Source organism: Balaenoptera ricei, chromosome 3, assembly GCF_028023285.1.
Source record: "Balaenoptera ricei isolate mBalRic1 chromosome 3, mBalRic1.hap2, whole genome shotgun sequence".
NCBI lineage: Eukaryota > Metazoa > Chordata > Mammalia > Artiodactyla > Balaenopteridae > Balaenoptera > Balaenoptera ricei.
In genome coordinates this window covers 36,498,385-36,514,247 of record NC_082641.1, presented here as the reverse complement: position 1 = coordinate 36,514,247, position 15,863 = coordinate 36,498,385, and the positions used below count along the sequence as shown (strand labels likewise).

The 15,863-nt window shown below is 40.9% G+C and overlaps 2 protein-coding genes across 8 annotated transcripts in view; one reads left to right on the top strand and one right to left on the bottom strand.

Moving 5' to 3' along the window:
• Positions 1–882: 882 nt before the first annotated feature.
• The window catches only part of ZNF131 (zinc finger protein 131), a 32,813-nt gene continuing 17,832 nt past the window's right edge, over positions 883–15,863 (bottom strand). For 5 of the 7 annotated variants that reach the window (XM_059916322.1, XM_059916327.1, XM_059916324.1 and 2 more), the window contains 3 exons: positions 12,380–13,065; positions 3,343–3,473; positions 883–2,698 (listed from right to left, as the gene is read on the bottom strand). In XM_059916322.1, coding sequence (XP_059772305.1) covers positions 2,012–2,698; positions 3,343–3,473; positions 12,380–13,065 — 1,504 coding nt within the window. In that variant the 3' untranslated portion in view covers positions 883–2,011. Of the gene's footprint in view, positions 2,699–3,342; positions 3,474–12,379; positions 13,066–15,863 lie in introns of those variants that run through there. The other 2 variants (XM_059916326.1, XM_059916328.1) reach the window with 2 other exon arrangements.
• On the top strand, positions 5,320–6,501 carry LOC132362212 (actin-related protein 2/3 complex subunit 1A-like). The gene is given in 2 exon segments (XM_059916330.1): positions 5,320–5,355; positions 5,358–6,501. Coding segments are annotated over 2 exon segments (1,077 nt in total). The 5' UTR covers positions 5,320–5,334; the 3' UTR covers positions 6,414–6,501.

Below are 15,863 nucleotides of genomic sequence, written 5' to 3'. Positions count from 1 at the left end.
AATCTAAAAACTCAAATGATAATTTTAATGCTTTGCTGTGCCTTTGTCCCTGATCTCTACCTTGTGGTCAGGGCTCTTGAAAGATGATGTTTAAAAATAAACCTTGTTTCATACCTTGGCTTAAGGGCACAGCATGAGCTATTTTCAGCATTCAAAATTCACTAGATACTAACTAGTAATTTATATACTTGAGACCACTGTATCTGTCAGGAATTTAAACATTTCTTTAAACTACAACTAACTCAGGAACGTGGACATCTTAAGGCAAACTGAAAAATTCAATATGATATAATTCTATCATTAGTATTTTCTGACTTCAAAAAAAGAAAAAAAAAAAATATATATATATATAAATAAAAATATAAGCTTTGTAGCAGATACCCAACTGCCAAAGAGAAGAGACTTGGAAATGTTCATACACTTTGATCCTAAAATAAAAACAACCTTCTAATTCCTATTATCTTTAAATCCATGACTTCTCCAGTTGTGGGAAGCCATCCTCTTCAGTATATTTCATAAATGTGATACCATTTAACATCAGCATTACTAAAAGTCATGTTGATCTTTTAAATTTAACACACTAGTAAGTGGAGAAAGTATTTTTAAAATAGGCTGTACTAAAATTCCATTGGCTATTGTGTTCCACCATATAGAAAAGCAAATATCAACCTCTTCCTCCTTCCTTTCTTTCGAACTGATTTTTGGGGACTGGAGATGTGTACTGAGAATTTTATATCTCAATTCGTGTATCAGTCATGTTAATACAGATGAGAAGACATCTCTGACCACAAACCAACTTCCACACTGGTAAGGTGAAAAAAGAGTCATGAACACATAATTTTAAAGTTTACTTTAAAAATGTAAATATCTCCCAATATTTAACAGGTAAAGAAAATAGCATATTGGTGTATGTGGTTGTTATATTTTATTTTCCAAGTAATACTGATTAAAAATATTTACACACCTACTTTTAAGTCCACAGTTTAGCACTCTTATTTGTATGGCTTTAAAAGTTATAGCACAACATCTTTACATTAAGGATTGGGGAAAAAGATTCATTCAAAACAAAGCCTGATATATTATATACATGTTTTTCTCTGTACTTTATTTTAAATACATTAATTTTTAAGTGATGCTCATCTTTTTTTCATCTGGTGGTAAAATACTAGTGCAACTTTTCTTCAAAATAAAGTTTACCACAGATATAAGTGAATTTTCCCAATTGAAAATGGCCCTTCAGCTGCCATTAAATGAAATTTCTCAATCTAACTGAAGTGAAAAAGAACTGGTAGCTGTCATTGTAAGGAAAATATAGAGTGCTATAGCATGACCTACATTGCTCCTTGCAACACAAACTCTGAAAGAACCAGAGGCGCTTTACAGTTTAGTTGAGTTTGAAAAGGCACATGGGTGTGGTTGGTTTTTAAACATTCTAGAAATTTGCCGCCACCACCACCGTTTCTGTTGCAGAGATGACATCTGTGACTGTCAGGGTAGACAAGAGTGTTGTTCAAGCTAAAGAAAGCCAGAAGCCAAAATTTAACTGCACAGTAACAATGCACTTTTCTTCATGCAGCCTTGTGTTTCCTATATATTCAAATGTTCTAACATGCATTAGAATACATAAACTTGTATTCTAATGATTTTACGTTTGATTTTACAATATGGGGGAAAAAAAACTTCAGGAAGGACATGACTGGGCAAAGAGAGAAGGGAGAACCCTTACCACAATGAAAATAGATACATTCGTACCCAACTATATAATAAGAATATAATCCGTTTCAGTTTTCCAGAAATATACTTCTCAAAGCTTCCCATTCACTTATGGGAAAGATCTCTCCTCTGTGGCATCAAGTGGGGGAAAATCAGTTTGTTTCAATAGAAACAGTCCAACACAACAGGAAAGAGCTTAACTTTGGTCCACGTGTCTGTTAGCTTAAGGACAGTCACACTGCCCATCATCAGTTCAAAAACTCAACACATAAATTTAAAAATATATTCATTTGTTATTTCATTCTAAAACTGGCATAGGTGTTCTGTTCTCATTTCCTGACTTTTCAGCTTGGGAATCCACTGTTGATTTGGTCTCTAAACCCTCAGCATCTTCGTGATCTTCTCTGGCCGCCTCAGCAGCATCTGCTTGCGTAGGCTCTCTCTCCTCTTGGTTCATGATTTCAGGGGTCACTTGATCCAAGTCTGCTTCTAGAAGCTCAGTTTGTACTTCCATTGGCATCTGATTTACCCGTTCAACATGCAGCTCCTCTACATGTACTTCTGTACCTTCTTCAGTCTGAATTCGACCCACTTCTAGATAACTTACCTGGACCTGTTCTGGAAGCTCATTCATATGTGAATCGTGCACTTGGCTGTCCTGGAGCAGATCTGGGTGGACCTGTTCCACAGTCACTTGTGCTGAATCCACTTGAACCTGAAGCAATGGTAACACGTGCACCTTCCCAACTTGTTCTATAATAGTCATTGATGTCACAGGTTCAGTTTGCACACGTGTTTCTACTGAAAGAACTTCTTCAGTTACTAGACGCTCTGAAATATTATGAGCATCACTGAGATGCCTCCTTAATTCATTTCCTTGCATAAACCACAAGTCACACAAAGTACAATGGTTGGGTTTATCTCCAGTGTGTATTACCAAATGATCTTTGAACTGGTCCCAGCTGTTAAACACACTATTACAGACCTGAAATAACCAAACATTTGGTGTTAACACTTATATTCAAACTGAAGGAAATATGGATGCATTTATTCTCTATAAGAAAAAAGTTGAAGATTTTTCTGAAAATGTTATAAATATGACATCTGTAACATAGTCTAAGGGAATTTCATAATTCTTTTGTTTATTTGATCTTTTACCTGATTAGCTAACAACTTAAATCCTTTTGGGGAAACATTTTAATATTGTCTATATTAAAGGACTATAAAGTAACACTATTATAATTTCTTCCATGATATCAACATTAAGAACAATTTCACCATGTGGGATAAATATACACTAATCACGGAAGAAGAGCCAATTATAGCTGGTCTGCCTCCTCCACCCCACTCCTGAATTCTAATGACTGTTCTATGGTTAAGAATAACCATAGTTTCAGACTATGTTACTTAGGACATAATTTTATTGACATTGGTATCATCTAGGGTTGGGTAAAAACAACAACTACTACTACTACTATTCCCCCTTATGAAAGCAAGACAATGATGTTCTTTACTCATTTCTTTCTAAACTTGTCAGCTCTATACCTTTGCTCTAGGTCTGTCACCCTTCACTTCTAATGATTTCAAACGCAGACTCCTTTGCTAAGGACGGAGTACACCCACACATACCTGACATTCATAAAGCTTCTTTCTTCCCTTTTTTGCCCCCACTCCAGTTTGGCATGCAGTCAGGTGACATTTGAGGGTGCTATTTCTAGCAAATCGTTCATGACAATTTGGACATTCAAAAGGTTTTTCACCTGTTAGAAAAGAAAAAAAATCATATTGACAATTAAGAAAAACAGAAAATGCAAAAAGTTTTTTCTTTTTGGTTAATTCTAATAGCACCTTCTTGAAAGAAGGATCAGAATTTATAACTCAAATGTTTCTACCACATCCAAAAGACTATTCTAAGAGGTAGAAATAGTCAGTTTTTAATGATTCTTATAATTGTATCTGTGCTCTGGCAAAGAAATAAAATTTGGATCTGAATGTTGTTCCATGTTTTTGCATTTCTTAAAAAATTGTATATTTTCCCTTAGATAAAAATCAAGGTCAATTTCCTTTCTGGGGACATGCACCCCTCTCCATTCCACAAGCATTTTTTGAGCAATTATTGTGGTGCCAGGCCATGTGCTAGGTAATGAAGATAAACTGTCCTTGTTTTTAAAAACTTCGTATCATAGGCCAGAGTATTTCAGGAAGGTGAAATACATGAACATAAACAAATGCAATGCACCACAGAAGGCCTGTTACAGAGAAGAGGGCAATGGGAAATGGGACTGCAGCAGTACACAGGAGGAGAGTGATGAATTCTGCCTGGAATGGAATGAGAGAAGGACAGGAAAGAAGTAGGTTATTCTAGGCAGAGGCACAGAGGTGTAAAACAGCATGGCAGGTGAGGAGTAAGGAGGGAGGTGTCATACTGACTCCCAGATCTCTGGCTTAGAATACCAACCAGAATAAAGAACAGAGAAGTCCAAGTAGGTTTGGAGTGGGATGTGATAGGGAAGATTATAAATTCATTTTTGAGTCGGTGAGTCTGAGGTACTCAAAGCAAAGTGGAAAATCTGGCAAACAGTTACAAAGACAAATCTGGAGCTAAACAGAGGGTGGACTGACATAAAGATACAGAATCCAATAAAACATCCAGTTAAAACAGCAGGTAGATGAAGCAAGCAAAGAAAACCAAAAGAACAGCCAGAAGTAGAAGGAAAGAACACTGAGGAAAATTAAGAAAGAAATTTCAGGAAGATGAGGTAATAAACAGCGCCACACTGAACAGAAAGATCAGGTAGGGTAACAACAGGGAACTAGAATAACTCTAGCAAGAACACTGTGAGTGGTATGGTGGAATCAGAAGCCACACTACAGTGGGATAAGGGAGCATGAGTGAGGCAAGTTAATGGAAACTGTCAGTACAGAAATTCTTTCAAGAAGGCTTGGAAGTAAAGAGGAGACGTGGCTAGAGGGGGACATGTCAATAAGAGGTTCTCTAAGCCAGAAGAGAGTCATTACTTATTTGCTGAAGGAGAAGGAACCAGTGGAGGAGAGAGTAGTAGGATTGACAGATGAAACATGGTCTTGGAGGAGACATCAAGGTGTGGGATTCAGGATTGGCCTTGAAGAAAAGGGAAGTATCTTTCTCTGTAATAAAAGAGGAGACAACGAAGGAACCACATAGTTTACCCCACAGCTAAGTTGGGGGTAGGAAGTCAGATAGACATGTCACCTGCTGGGGTGGGGTGTGGGCAGAGGTCTTGAGTGCTGCACTGAAGGTCTAGAATGCCAATTAGGAAAGGAAAGATATAAATCAGACACCAAAAGGCCTAACTTAAGGTCTGATAAGAATTTTTTCCAGCAGTGCTCAGCAGGGAGCAGAAGTAAATGACTGCAATAATTAATTCCAGGATGTAGGGTTCAAAAGCCAAAGGGAGCAGGGCCTCCCTCGGTCCTCTGCCCGCACCCGCCGGAGCCTGTCCGCGTCGACTGACCAGAGTCTGCAAATTCAACGCTCCGAGCCCGTTTGGACGGCCCCAACCCCCAGCTTTCTTTAGTGTCCTTTGAAGACACTAAGAATAATGTCCCTGCATCAGTTTTTACTAGAGCCAGTCACCTATCATGCCTGGAACAGGGATCGTACCCAGATTGCCCTTAGCCCCAATAACCACGAAGTCCACATCTATGAGAAGAACGGGAGCCAGTGGGTGAAAGCTCATGAGCTCAAGGAGCACAACGGACACATCACAGGTATCGACTGGGCTCCCAAGAGTGACCGCATCGTCACTTGCGGGGCTGACCGCAATGCCTACGTGTGGAGTCAGAAAGATGGTGTCTGGAAGCCGACCCTGGTGATCCTGAGAATTAACCATGCAGCCACTTTTGTCAAGTGGTCCCCGCCAGAGAACAAATTTGCTGTGGGCAGCGGAGCACGCCTCATTTCTGTTTGTTACTTCGAGTCCGAAAATGACTGGTGGGTAAGCAAGCACATTAAAAAACCCATTCGCTCCACGGTCCTCAGCTTGGATTGGCATCCCAACAACGTCTTGCTGGCAGCAGGATCCTGTGATTTCAAATGCAGAGTGTTTTCTGCCTACATTAAAGAAGTGGATGAGAAGCCAGCCAGTACACCCTGGGGCAGCAAGATGCCTTTTGGTCAGCTGATGTCAGAGTTTGGTGGCAGTGGCAGTGGCACTGGCGGCTGGGTGCACGGGGTCAGCTTCTCCGCCAGCGGGAGCCGCCTGGCCTGGGTCAGCCACGACAGCACCGTGTCCGTTGCCGATGCCTCAAAAAGTGTGCAGGTCTCAACTCTGAAGACAGAGTTCCTGCCCCTCCTGAGTGCGCACTTCGTCCTGGAGAACAGCGTCGTGGCCGCTGGCCGTGACTGCTGCCCCATGCTCTTTAGCTGCGACGACCGCGGCTGCTTGACCTTCGTCTCCAAGCTAGACATCCCAAAACAGAGCATCCAGCGCAACATGTCGGCCATGGGGTGCTTCCGCAACATGGACAAGCGGGCCACAACCGGGGACCGCAACACGGCCCTGGAGACGCTGCACCGGAACAGCATCACTCAAGTGTCTATTTATGAGGTGGACAAGCAAGATTGTCGCAAATTTTGCACTACTGGCATCGATGGAGCCATGACCATTTGGGATTTCAAGACCTTAGAGTCTTCTATCCAGGGCCTTCGGATAATGTGAAGCTGAGCGAGCCTCCCAGATCCAGCATGAGGACGGACAGGCTGCGCCGGGCAGCTGCGCCATTTGCATGATGGGCAGGAGAGCCGGCCACCAGCAAACACTGAAGACACATATGGCGCAAACCTTGTGTGTTTTGTTTGAGGATAATTGGTTAAAAGTGTTGGTTTTTTAAAAGCAGCAGTGATTTGGGGTTTGTTTTTTTTGTTGTTTTGCTATTTCATTCCATTCTTGACCAAAGCTTCTCTTTAAGTAGTTTATTATGGAAAATTGTCACACTAACTTAAAGGAAGGGGTGGGGGGGGGTATGTAAATTGTCCGCTAAAAAATTAAATAAAAATACTGAATGTGGAAAAAAAAAAAAAGCCAAAGGGAATATGCTTAGAGTACAAGAAAAAGTGACTCAAGATATATACAATGAGGACAAGGTAACATCAGAAACGGGGCAATAAACTAGGTGGAAAGGGGTATGGAAAGACAGGAAGGCTAAATGAGGTAGACTCCCACAGTCAAAGGAAGGAAAGCAGTGAGAATTCAAGAGACAGGATGACGCTTGTAGAGAACAGGACTAAGATTTCAGAGGTGGAGCCTCAGTGATGATCAGGTCCTAGACATGACCCTCATACTCACGTGGAACAGACACAGTCAAGTAACTCTGAGCTGTGTTTTATCCCTGACAAAACAATTATAGATTATTTTTTATATAATTTTCATGAGATGAAAACATTAATTTGAGAGAGAAGACCTAATCACCTAGAATTATTGTTGGTATAGAAACTCCTTTACAACTCCCCAAATGTTGGGCGATACTGCTAACTAGAATAGTTTTGTTTTAATAGTGTATAATTTTTCACTATAAATGAAGCCTACAGATAAAAATTGTCATAACCTCTTTAAAGGGCAATTTGATAATATTTGCCAAGATTTAAAATGCACATATTCTGTGACTTGGCAATTCTGCTGTCAAAAATTAAGTTACTTGAACATGTACACAAAGATTATGTACAGGTGTGTTTATTGCAGCACAGTGTGTAAAAGACTAGCAACAACCTAAAAGTGTATCAACAGGAGTGGTTAAGTAAATTATGGCATACCCATACACTGAAATACCATGCAGCCACAGTGAAAAAAAATTAAGTAGATTCATGAATGTTTCACACATTAAAAAGAGTTCAAGATAAATTAAATGGCGTAACGTTGTATTGCATGCTCCTGTTTGTTTGTTTCAAAAGTTCTGTGTGTGTCTGTTTATGGTTACTTGAAAATGCAAAGAATATATCTGGAAGGATAAATAAGAAAACGATGTCAGTAACTGCTTCTGGGGAGATCTATTTAAGTAGGAAAGAGATTCACTTTTCAGTGCACATCATTTGAGCTTCTGCTATTTAAATCATTAGTTTAGGGCTTCCCTGGTGGCGCAGTGGATAAGAATCCGCCTGCCAATGCAGGGGACACGGGTTCAAGCCCTGGTCCGGGAAGATCCCACATGCCGTGGAGCAACTAAGCCCGTGCGCCACAACTACTGAGCCTGTGCTCTAGAGCCCGCGAGCCACAACTACTGAAGCCCACGTGCCTGGAGCCCGTGCTCCGCAACAAGAGAAGCCACCGCAATGAGAAGCCCGTGCACCTCAACGAAGAGTGGCCCCGCTCGCCACAACTAGAGAAAGCCCACATGCAGCAACGAAGACCCAACACAGCCAAAATTAAATAAAATTTTTAAAAAAATTAAAAAAAAAAAAAAATTAAATCATTAGTTTAATAAGCCCAATAAAATCTAGGAATTGTAAGAGATTAATTATACTTTAGATGTGTAGAAAGCACAGTCTTCCAAGTGCTTTTATCATTTTCTCTTATTTGCCACAACCCTGTAAAGTAGGAGTCATTATTCTTATTTACACAGACAAGGAAAGAGGCCCAAAGATAAAGTTCATCAAGCTGACAAAATGTCAGAACTGGAGCCTGGGAATTCCCTGGCGGTCCAGTGGTTAGGACTCGGCAATTTCACTGCCAGGGCCAGGGTTCAATTCCTGGTCAGGGAACTAAGATCCCGCGAGCTGCGCAGTGTGGCCAAAAAAAAAAAAAACCAAAAAAAACTGGAGCCTGAATCTAATTATGGCTTCCGGACCCGGATTTTTTTCTACAATTCCACACTACCTCTCTGGGCAACTAGGGAACAATTATTTGAAAACATGGTTACAGGTCATCTTTGGATTCTTTCACACGTGGTGTCCCACAGGCATATCTGTCAATATATCTGCTCTCTCTCCCCCACCCACAAATCTTACCCTTCTATATTTTTCTTTCTAAATTAATAAACTTCCAATCATGTAGCCACCCAAATCAGAAAGCTGGGAGTCGCCTTCTCTTTTACCCCTACATCTCACCAATCACCAAACCCTGTTGATTCTGCCTACTTAATGTTATATCCCCAACCCTTTTTCACTATTATTGGCTTTATTCAATCCCCCATCCTTGTTTAGATTACTCCAACAGCCTTCGAATTAGACCCAGTAGGCTTCACCCACTCCAATCTATCCTGCCAGTTCTCTCTCTCTAAAGCATAAATTTAATCAGAAAACTCCCTGGCTTAAATTTCTTTAAAGTGACCCAGAGTCTTTCAAGATAAAAATCCAAACTCATTTAGAGCACTTAAATGAAAATAACTACATGATCTTAGCCTCATCTCCCATCACTTTCTCTCTCTTGTCCTTGAACCACTGGGAGATCGTCCATGATGCCTAAGTGCACGCCACATGGTCAGCCCTCCAAACTCTTTAGCTGCATCTCCTGGCATTCGGACCCAATCCTCCAGTCATAACAACCTGCTAGCAAGTACTCCAAATGAGTGACTTAACTCTCCTCTATGTCTGTGTACACTTAATTTCTTTTGTCTGGAATGCTCATCTCCTGGCTAACTCCTTTTCCTTTGGGAGTCATAGGGTAAACCCTCTAGGAAGCCATCCTTGTCTCTTTCATCATAAACAGCACAAGCAGGCATTCCCATAAGACTCTGTGCTTACCTCTATCAGCACTTCGCTGATTGTGCCTGTTTGTCTCCCCTAACATAACTGTGAACTCCTTGAAGGCAGGGACTCTAAAATTTATCTCCATGACCTAGCAGGCTGGCATTATCATCACTATTTTCCAAATGGAAACAAGGTAATTCAGGACAAGTAACAGCCAAAATTTTGCAAATCAAGCGTGGATTACTGTGCATGCTTTAAGAACATACAAGAAACCAAAGCACTAAACTAATGAAAGTACGCAAAATATGAAATTGAGAGGGCTGTATTATGTGTATGTTGAGAGTAGGACAGGACCATTTATCTTTACACTTAGTTTGTTATAAGTGAAAAATGATCCACCCTTTATTAACACAAACACAATTAAAAACTGTTTACTTATGTTCCTCTTGAATTTACTAAATCACTGATCACATATGCTACTGTCTTGTCACTAATTACTAGTACAATAATTGATCGAGGTTAAAAAAGACAATAAAAGTTCAGTTTGCTTTACATACTAAACTGTTCCTTCAAAGGGCATCTGGTTCTGTAATTTGTAACAACTCTTTAAGGTACTTAAGTTATCTCACATCATTTTGAAGGGAAACACAGACATAAAACATAATGTGGGGCTTCCCTGGTGGCGCAGTGGTTAAGAATCCGCCTGCCAATGCAGGGGACACGGGTTCAAGCCCTGGTCCAGGAAGATGCCACATGCCGCGGAGCAACTAAGCCCATGCGCCACAACTACTGAGCCTGCACTCTAGAGCCTGTAAGCCACAACTACTGAGCCTACGTGCCACAACCACTGAAGCCCGTGCACCTAGAGCCCCTGCTCTGCGACAAGAGAAGCCACTGCAATGAGAAGCCCGCGCACCGCAACGAAGAGTAGTCCCTGCTCGCTGCAACTAGAGAAAGCCCGTGTGCAGCAACGAAGACCCAACGCAGCCAAAAATAAGATAAAATAAATACATTTTTAAAAAAACATAATGAGATTTAGCTCTATACTTTTCTGTTCAATCCAAAATACAATGTGCAGGACTTGGAAGGCATATTTAAAAACTTCCAAAATGGTCTGTGTTGTCCTATTTTCAAACAGGTAAGTCACTAGGTAATGTTTTGGGTAAAATAGACAACTGTTTCTACTTTCACACTGATAGGAAATAATATAAAAGTGATTATCTGTTGGGGTACTGGAAACTCCTATCAAAGTGTGCTAGTTACCAAGTAACATTTATTTACTAAGTTGTGCTGCACATACACCAATGCTTTTGCAAAACTAATCCACAGTTACCACAAACATGTTCATCAGAAGACCATTAACATAGGTGCTTATTTGATTTTTAAGGACCAAAAACTATACCTTTAGGCAGTTTCCAAATATACAACAGGTCTTTACATATAATGTTTGTAAAACCAGAAAGCATTTCCCCCAAAGATTTCATGAATGCCTATTAGTTACCCCAAATTAGTTACCCTAAAGCCTTCTAAATTCATAGTGAGCCTTTAAGTAAATTAGGAGATTCCCTTGCTGCTCACTTATTTATCCAGTTCCTGAGTATTACTACCAAGGGTCTGAATAGTGAGGGATACCACACTATTTGAATCTATCTGTTTTCTCAGTTTCAAGTAGTATGTAGCACGCAACTCTGGACAGCAAGGGATCTTCGAAAAAATTTCATCCAAAGTTCTCCAAACTCTAGCATCAAAGAGAAAGATTCTGAATAGTGTGGGATAACTATATTGTATTCACTGTATTAATAGTCTCAACAGCCTTAACCATCTCACATAGTAAGAACTTGGGAACAAGTGTCCAGAAGTCTGACACGTAGCGCTCTGCAGCAACTGCTTTCCCCACCCCTTTGTCACAGTGGGTTTAGGGACTCCCCAAGATTCCAAGTCATTCGTGGTGGTAACTCCTGTGTATGGCACAGAAGACCTAGCAGAGAAAGCTTAGGGTGTGGGACCAAGCACAGGGAATCTGACAGGAAGAAAAATAGGCTCAGGGATGGATGCAGAACTGTAAGGGCCAGAGGTTCTAAGGTAGCCTCCCTGGACATCTCCCTCATGTCTGGGATGGCTCTTAGGAGAGTACAGAGACCTTACCCTTTTCATCTCCCTGGCTGTGCACCAGTCCTGACATGTTTGCCCTTGGAGAGATGAAGGAGATGGACAAATACTGCCTTCCTATCTGCCAGGTCAAAACAGATAACCAAATGTATGCAAAGGTATAAACATATTTGGGATTGTTTGCAAATGTACCCATCTATGTAATGTGTTAACATAAGGCAGGGAAAGCAAAAACAGTTAACAGTGAAGTTTCACTGTAATTAAAATCTCATAATCTATAACCCTTAATAAAGAATCACAAACCGGGCTTCCCTGGTGGCGCAGTGGTTGAGAATCTGCCTGCCAATGCAGGGGACACGGGTTCGAGCCCTGGTCTGGGAAGATCCCACATGCCGCAGAGCGATTAGGCCCGTGACCCACAATTGCTGAGCCTGCGCGTCTGGAGCCTGTGCTTCGCAACAAGAGAGGCCGCGATAGTGAGAGGCCCGCGCACCGCGATGAAGAGTGGCCCCCGCTTGCCGCAACTAGAGAAAGCCCTCGCACAGAAACGAAGACCAAACACAGCGATAAATAAATAAATAAATAAATAATTTTAAAAAAAAATTAAAAAAAAAAAAGAATCACAAACCATTTTATGTATTTTTTTAAAAAATATAAAAATTGGCAAGATGTAAGAATGAAAATTACTTTCAAAGTTAGTACTGATTTTGCTTTGAAAGCATAAATATTTCAGCTAATATTATAAAAACACTGTGTGTTCAGCCGGCACATTAGGGAACACAGGAAGTGGTTCCTGTGGTGCTAATTAAAAAAAAAAAAAAAAAGGATTTAGACACTTAGCTTCAAGTGAATGTGGAAAATCTATACTTTTAACATAAAGTATTTGCTAATTACCTGTATGCTTTCGAAGATGCTCTTTAAAATGTCCAAAGTGGTCAAACTGTTTCTCACAGTACTGACATATGTGAATTTTTTTCCCAGTTCTTTGCTTCTTACTGACTCCACCTTCTTCAAGGTGGTAACAATTGAGGTGCTGTTTCCATGCGCTCTCCCGAAGATACCTTTTATTGCATATTTCACACTTGAAACTCTCAGTGGAGTGTGATTTCATGTGTTCCTTAAAATGGTAAAACAATTTAAATGAACGGTTACATTTCTCACAATGGAACAAGTCCTTCACATGTGACAGCTGAAGTTCCACAATTTCAATACCTTCTACCTGTTTGCTTGTGGGGTCAGAGGCACAGCCATCTTCATCTTTAATCTGCCCTTTTCTATCACCTTGACGGTACTTGCTGGTGATATCTGCCAATAATGCCAGAGCGGAATCATCAGAGGAACCTGTGCTCTGAATATATTTTATGGACTGCCTGGCAGTAGCCACATCCTCTAATGTTTCAATGCCTTCATCTTCCACTTCGATCGTGCCTTCAGCAATCTCCACCTCGATTTCAACAGGTTCAGATTCTGCAGATGGCAATGACTCAGTGATAACATTTGAAGTTTCTGCAATCTTTCTTTTTTTTGCTTCACTTTTTCCTGTGGTAGTTTCCTCTAGTGGAGCTGAGTTTTCTTTGTTCCTGAAATACACAATGTATGGATTAAAAAAATCTATAAGATCAATCAAAATCCTACCAGGCTTTTTGGAAGAATTGATAGGCTAATAATAAAATTTGTATGGAAAGGCAGAAAACAAGACTGTAAGACTTATACTACCTGATTTCAAGACTTACTATAAAGCTACAAAATTAAGACAATGTGATATTGGTGAAAGGATACACATGGAGATTAATGGAAGAGAATAAAGTCCAGAAATAGATCTACACATATATAGTCAACTGACTTGTGAAAAAAGGTTCCAAAGTAATTTAATGGAGAAAATATAAAACAGTGGTGTTGGAACAACTGGTATCTATATGGGAAAAATAAACCTTGACCCTTTCTCTCATACTATACACAAAAAAATTAATAATGGATCATAGACTTAAATGTAAGAACTAAAACTATTACACTTCTAGAAGAAAACAGGATAAAAATCTTTGCAACATTGAAAGATTTCTTAAATAGCACACAGAAAGCAGAGACTTTCAGCAAACATTGATAAAATGGATTTCATCAAAATTAAAAACTTGGTCCTTTGAAATACACAGTTAACAGAAAGGCAAGCCATAGACCAGGAGAAAATATTTGCAAACATGTATCTGTCAAAGGTCTTTATATATAGAGAATACAAAAAGAATTCGTACAATTCAATAAACTCAACGGCTTAAGACCACTGTTGGGAGACAATTCCCCATGAGTCCCTTGTGTTTCTGCATATCTTGTGAATTGACAGCTTTGGTTCTGGACTAGTTTTCAAGGATGTTTGCTGAAGAGCCAACAGCTTGGGAAGATAGAGTGGCTCCCTCTGGAGAAGAAGACACCTTTACTTACTGTCCAATATAATAATGTCCCCCACTGTGGGAGAAAGGTCAGGCAGGTTTGTTTGCAGCCCATTCTAAAAGATTTTGGTTTCCTAAGCTGGAGATCCTTCAGCTGTGATGAAAAATGACCACATGCAGAGCATTCACCTGGGCCACTCTATGTTACCCCTGTGGGACTTGAGGAAGGGAAAAGTGGCACAAATAGAAAACTCATGCTGCCTGCTGTGCAGAGAATAATAAAGTCCTTCTTTCTGACCTACGAGTCCCGTTATCTTCTATCAGCATCCATGAAACCATGGCAGGATAATTTCTTGGCTTGCAAGTAGGATAAAAACTCAGATCCCTCACAGATCTTGCCAAAGTTTGGCAACCAAGAACAGGATGCTGAAAAAGACAAGGCTTTCTGGAACAGGAAGGATGAGACCTCACAGAGCAAATGAAATCTGAGGAAGTCTACTAGAGCTGGCAGTAAACCTGTTTACCAAATTGTACAGTCAACTGGGCAATAAATGGTCCTCTACTTATTTGCCTATTGCTCTGAGTTCAACTGTGTGCCCCCTAAAAGATATGATGAAGTCCTGACCCCTGATACCTGTGAATGTGGCCTTATTTAGAATTGTCTTCGCAGATGCAATTAAGTTAAGATGAGGTCATTAGAGCAGGCCCTACTCGAACTAAGTCTTTATAAGAAGAGGGACATGTGGACCCAAAGAAGAGAAGGCCATATGAAAACACTGAAGGAAGACGGCAATGTGAAGATACAGGTAGAGATTGGAGGTATGCTGCCACAAGCCAAGGAACACCTGGGGCTACCAGAAACTAGAAAGGGCAAGGAAGGATTCTCCCCTAGAGGCTTTTGAGGGAACACGGCCCTACCAACACTTTGATTTAGGACTTCTAGCCTCGAAAACTGTGAGAGAATACATTCGTGCTGTTTTAAGACATGCAATTCATGGTACTTTGTTATGGCAGCCCCAGGAAACGAAAACACCCATTAATGAGGAAAAACTGAGAAGGTGGTTACAGGATGAGTACTGGTCAGTAAGTTTACGGACAGCTGCTGGAATGGTGTCCCAGTTGCTGCAAACTTGCTAGGGGTGGGGGAGGCAGGGGAGGACTTCCCTGCCAATTGGGTGGTCAGCCTGAAGTCTGCCCACAGTAACAATTAACACTAAGGTTCAAAGGGAGTAGGAGGGTGGAGACAGAAGGTTCTGCCCCTTTATAGACAACTTACTGTCACATGTACCTAAACCAAGTGTGCCAGGAGGGAAATTCACAACTGCTACAAGCAGAAACCAGTTGAGTCATTAGAACTTTGGCTGGTCTACATGGGAGATGAGGGGGCGACATAATGCTTGTAGAGCAAGGAAGAACTGCAACACCTGGGCCATCTCAGGGCTCAGCTCCTCCTGCAGTTTGTCATGTCCACCTCAGATCTATTTGGAGATGACTGTAAAAGGTTTGAGTTTTTTTGCAGTGGGTCCTGGCTGCCATAAGGGTGCTTTGGATGCTCTTGAAAAGACTTCTCTGAAGCAAATTCCTACGATGAGGCATTGACTAGTAAGAGTCTTCCTGCCCAACTGGGTTTATAATGCTCATGAAGATGAGTCACTGAGGAATGAAAAAAGGATCCAAAGCAATATAACATTCTTTGGTCAGGCCTGCTGAAAAGCCCCCTTTTATGTTAGACCAGGAAAAAGTGTAAGAGACGTTATCATGACAGTGGGGCAGCAAATGTCCAAGATTAAGCTACACTCTTTAAAAAAAAGCCACCACTGCAGAAGTCAAGTCTGAGTCAGCTAAAAGGCATAAAGCACATGGCCCCAACTAGAAATCAATGTGGATGGGGCTACTGAATCAAGGAGTCCCCCAAACTGACACTGAGCGTGTCAGCAGTGATGACTCTGCTGCCTGATAGAGGGCTTTGAGTGGGCTGAAAACACTGGAGGTTTGTT